General features: G+C 40.2%; 1 protein-coding gene across 1 annotated transcript; it reads left to right on the top strand.

Annotated features, from left to right (window-relative positions):
* Positions 1 to 1,509: 1,509 nt before the first annotated feature.
* On the top strand, positions 1,510 to 2,415 carry LOC110456968 (UPF0746 protein DDB_G0281095-like). The gene has a single exon (XM_021508037.1). It carries the CDS (start codon positions 1,510 to 1,512, stop codon positions 2,413 to 2,415), a length of 906 nt encoding a protein of 301 aa, XP_021363712.1.
* The last annotated feature ends 1,434 nt before the right edge of the window (positions 2,416 to 3,849 follow it).

The following is a 3,849-nucleotide window of genomic DNA, read 5'->3' as shown; positions in this document are numbered from 1 at the left end:
ATACTGTATACAGGGTTATATATATACTGTATACAGGGTTATATAGATACTGTATACACGGTTATAAAGATACTGTATACACGGTTATATAGATACTGTATACAGGGTTATATATATACTGTATACAGGGTTATATAGATACTGTAAACACGGTTATATTGATGCTGTTAACAAAGTAAATTTCGTGGTAGTACCATTTTTGCATTTTTCTACGTAACGAAAATCCGCGAAATAAGTATGGTAGCGAACACCTTTGATCGGTTAGATTCAAAACAACACGGCCGTGAACCCATCACCGCGACAATATCTCTGAACCTCTGTAATGTATACGACAATGTCTCTGAACCTCTGTAATGTACACGACAATATCTCTGAACCTCTATAATGTACACAACAATGTCTCTGAACCTCTATAATGTACACGACAATGTATCTGAACCTCTGTAATGTACACAACAATGTCTCTGAACCTCTGTAATGTACACGACAATGTCTCTGAACCTCTGTAATGTAAACGTCATTAGTTGCTGTTCGGTTTATACAGGTTTTGTACTCTAAACCTCTGTAATGCAAATTCCATTAGTTGCTGTTCGGTTTATACAGGTTTTGTATTCAGTAACACTGACATCACACAATCAGAGATCCACTGCAACAGAGAATGCCTTAAACAATTATAAATACGGAAGGCTCCGCAATGATTTTTGTACGAGTTAGAGGCATTCATCTACATACGTTATTGAACCGCAGGGACTTTTGAAAGGTTTCCGCAGCGCATTATTCATACATGACGACAGCAAATAGTACGGAGAGGTCACGAACGGCGCCAAGATACAGAGATTTCCGGAGTCCCTCTGGCGTCATTAGTAACTCTTGGGTATCACTTAGTGTATTTTTCTTGGTTTTGTTCTCGACATGAATGATATTTAATGTGGTTAGAATAAGATATGGTTAATACAGAGCACGATTTGTATGTAAAATGGAGTCTTTAATTAGGTAACTAATTACTATCCAATCATTAGAACGATTTTAATTCGATTTCGTTTTGCTATCGTAATGGGTTTTTCAGGACAAACATAATGATTTTTTTATCTGAATGAAGAAGAAGGGAATTTGATTTCCATTCGATAAGAGAGATTAAATTTCAAGCAACACACAACACCCAAACAGCTTTTGTTATCTCTCAGTCGATAAATTCGTCAATATGAAAACTCCCTCAGCTCCTCTGGACAAGCAGTAATTGATCGTAAGTGGACACGTCACATGTGGCGCCCTCTTTGTATCACTTCGAACGTACCCTAAAAGCACACAAAATAAGCATTAATTTTGGTACATGCAGTACAGTTACGGTATGCATCATATTAACAATGGAAATGGCCGTGACTAAGATTTCAAAGTCTGAGATAATTACGATCACGGAAGTAAAATTAAGGCAATTTATTCAAACAAGCAAAACATAAAATCGTTTCAACAAACAGGAGCAAAATCGGCACACTTTAATGCCAACCAGCAATGGGAACCGGGGTAACATCAGAGCAACCGGAACAACTAGGAGGCATCAGAGCGAAACGCACAACAACAGGAACAGAGGCGACATCGGAACAAAACGGACAACAACAGAAACATAGGTACTTCAGAGAAAAACGAACAACAACAGGAACAGAGGTACGTCAGAGAAAAACGGACAACAACAGGAACAGAGGTACGTCAGAGAAATACGGACAACAGGAACAGAGGAGACAACAGGGCAAAACAGACAACAGGGACAGAGGTACGGCAGAGAAAACCGGTCAACAACAGGAACAGAGGAGAGATCAGGGCAAAACAGACAACCGGAACAGAGGTACGGCAGAGAAAACCGGTCAACAACAGGAACAGAGGAGACCTCAGGGCAAAACAGACAACCGGAACAGAGGTACGGCAGAGGAAAACGGACAACAACAGGAACCGAGGAGACATCAGGGCAAACCCGACAACAGGAACAGAGGTGCGGCAGAGAAAAACGGACACCAGGAACAGAGGTACGTCAGAGAAAAACGGACACCAGGAACAGAGGTACGTCAGGGAAAAACGGACAACAACAGCAACAGAGGTACGTCAGAGAAAACCGGACAACAACAGGAACAGAGTCGACATCGGAACAAAACGGACAACAACAGAAACATAGGTCCTTCAGAGAAAAACGAACAACAGGAACAGAGGAGACAACAGGGCAAAACAGACAACAGAAACAGAGGTACGGCAGAGAAAACCGGTCAACAACAGGAACAGAGGAGCCATCAGGGCAAAACAGACAACCGGAACAGAGGTACGGCAGAGACAAACGGACAACAACAGGAACCGAGGAGACATCAGGGCAAAACAGTCAACAGGAAGAGAGGTACGGCAGAGAAAAACAGACGACAGGAACAGATCTAGAGGCACGTCAGAGAAAAACAGACGACAGGAATAGATCTAGAGGTACGTCAGAGAAACACGGACAACAACAGGAACAGAGTCGACATCGGAACAAAACGGACAACAACAGAAACATAGGTCCTTCAGAGAAAAACGAACAACAGGAACAGAGGTACGGCAGTGAAAAACGGACAACAGGAACAGAGGAGACAAAAGGGCAAAACAGACAACAGGAACAGAGGTACGTCAGAGAAAAACAGACGACAGGAACAGATCTAGAGGTACGTCAGAGAAAAACGGACAACAACAGGAACAGAGGAGACATCAGGGCAACGTATTTTTACATTTTCAATGAAACTGCATTACATTTTATGTATGTCTGTATTCTGCTTGAAAGTATGGTAAGTCAATATCACATTTTTAAAACAGCTCCAATAAAGATGCTTGTCATTTGTCAAATTTTATCAACGTGAATTTAAGTTCGGGTTTCAGTAAGTCCAAAAGGTAAAGTATCTGCGACGTATTTTCAGACGCGTTCCTCATTCTAAGTGTCCTTCGTGTATGTACATACTCTGTATCGGATTTTCATTATGTATGCTTGCTTTACTTGCCTTGAAACAGATCATTAAAATTAATACGCTCTGTGAAGAAGCACTTTCAATAATTTGACAGAGGACGGCTTAACATGCCATACAGGGGGTGTACACGTGGTTTGTACTGTCCAAGCTCAACATGCAATCCCCTCTTTACTGTAACGTGTATTGATACGGACGTAATTAATATTCAATAATTGATGGGATTCACAAAACATATTCCCGATGTTCTTCATCATAGTTTGACTTTTTTTTAACAAAACAAATACGTTCTCCATTAATGTAAAAGATTGATGCACGGATATCGAATTCACGAGTGAAATATGATATCGCAGGCATTTTATAGCCCAGCTGTCATAGCGCGCGCCAGTTAGTACGCAGGGTTTATTTAGTGCAGGTCAGCTATGGAAAGCTATTATTGATGTATTGATTATAAAAAATAGAACGAAACCGTTTTATAACATTTAAGGTCTTTTATAGTTAAAACAACACACATTAACTTTGCCATTTTTTCTGCTATTGTTATTGGCGTCAATGTCGACGTTTTACTTATTATAGCGTACTAGGAGGTTAGTGAGTGCAGTTAGTGCTCATGATGAGATAGCAGACCAGGTCCTGCTAAACAATCTACAACAAGTAGGGTACAGGCACGCCAACGCTGTGTCCGTTAAAACAAACTCCACAGCAACAATGATATGTAAATGAAAAATTCCTAAAAGACAGAGAAAATCATTGTTAATTCAACATATTTGACTCTGTATTAGTCACGTCACTAGCTGTAGTTTCTGTGTAAGACTTTTTATTTTCTGTGTACAATAGGAACCTTTTTAGTCCGGATACTTTAATTTGTTTCCGTGTATTA

This window comes from Mizuhopecten yessoensis, unplaced genomic scaffold (assembly GCF_002113885.1).
Source record: "Mizuhopecten yessoensis strain PY_sf001 unplaced genomic scaffold, ASM211388v2 scaffold8989, whole genome shotgun sequence".
In the NCBI taxonomy this organism is placed as follows: Eukaryota; Metazoa; Mollusca; class Bivalvia; order Pectinida; family Pectinidae; genus Mizuhopecten; species Mizuhopecten yessoensis.
The sequence above is the reverse complement of the archived record's forward strand: the minus strand, read 5'-3'. Positions and strand labels throughout refer to the sequence as shown.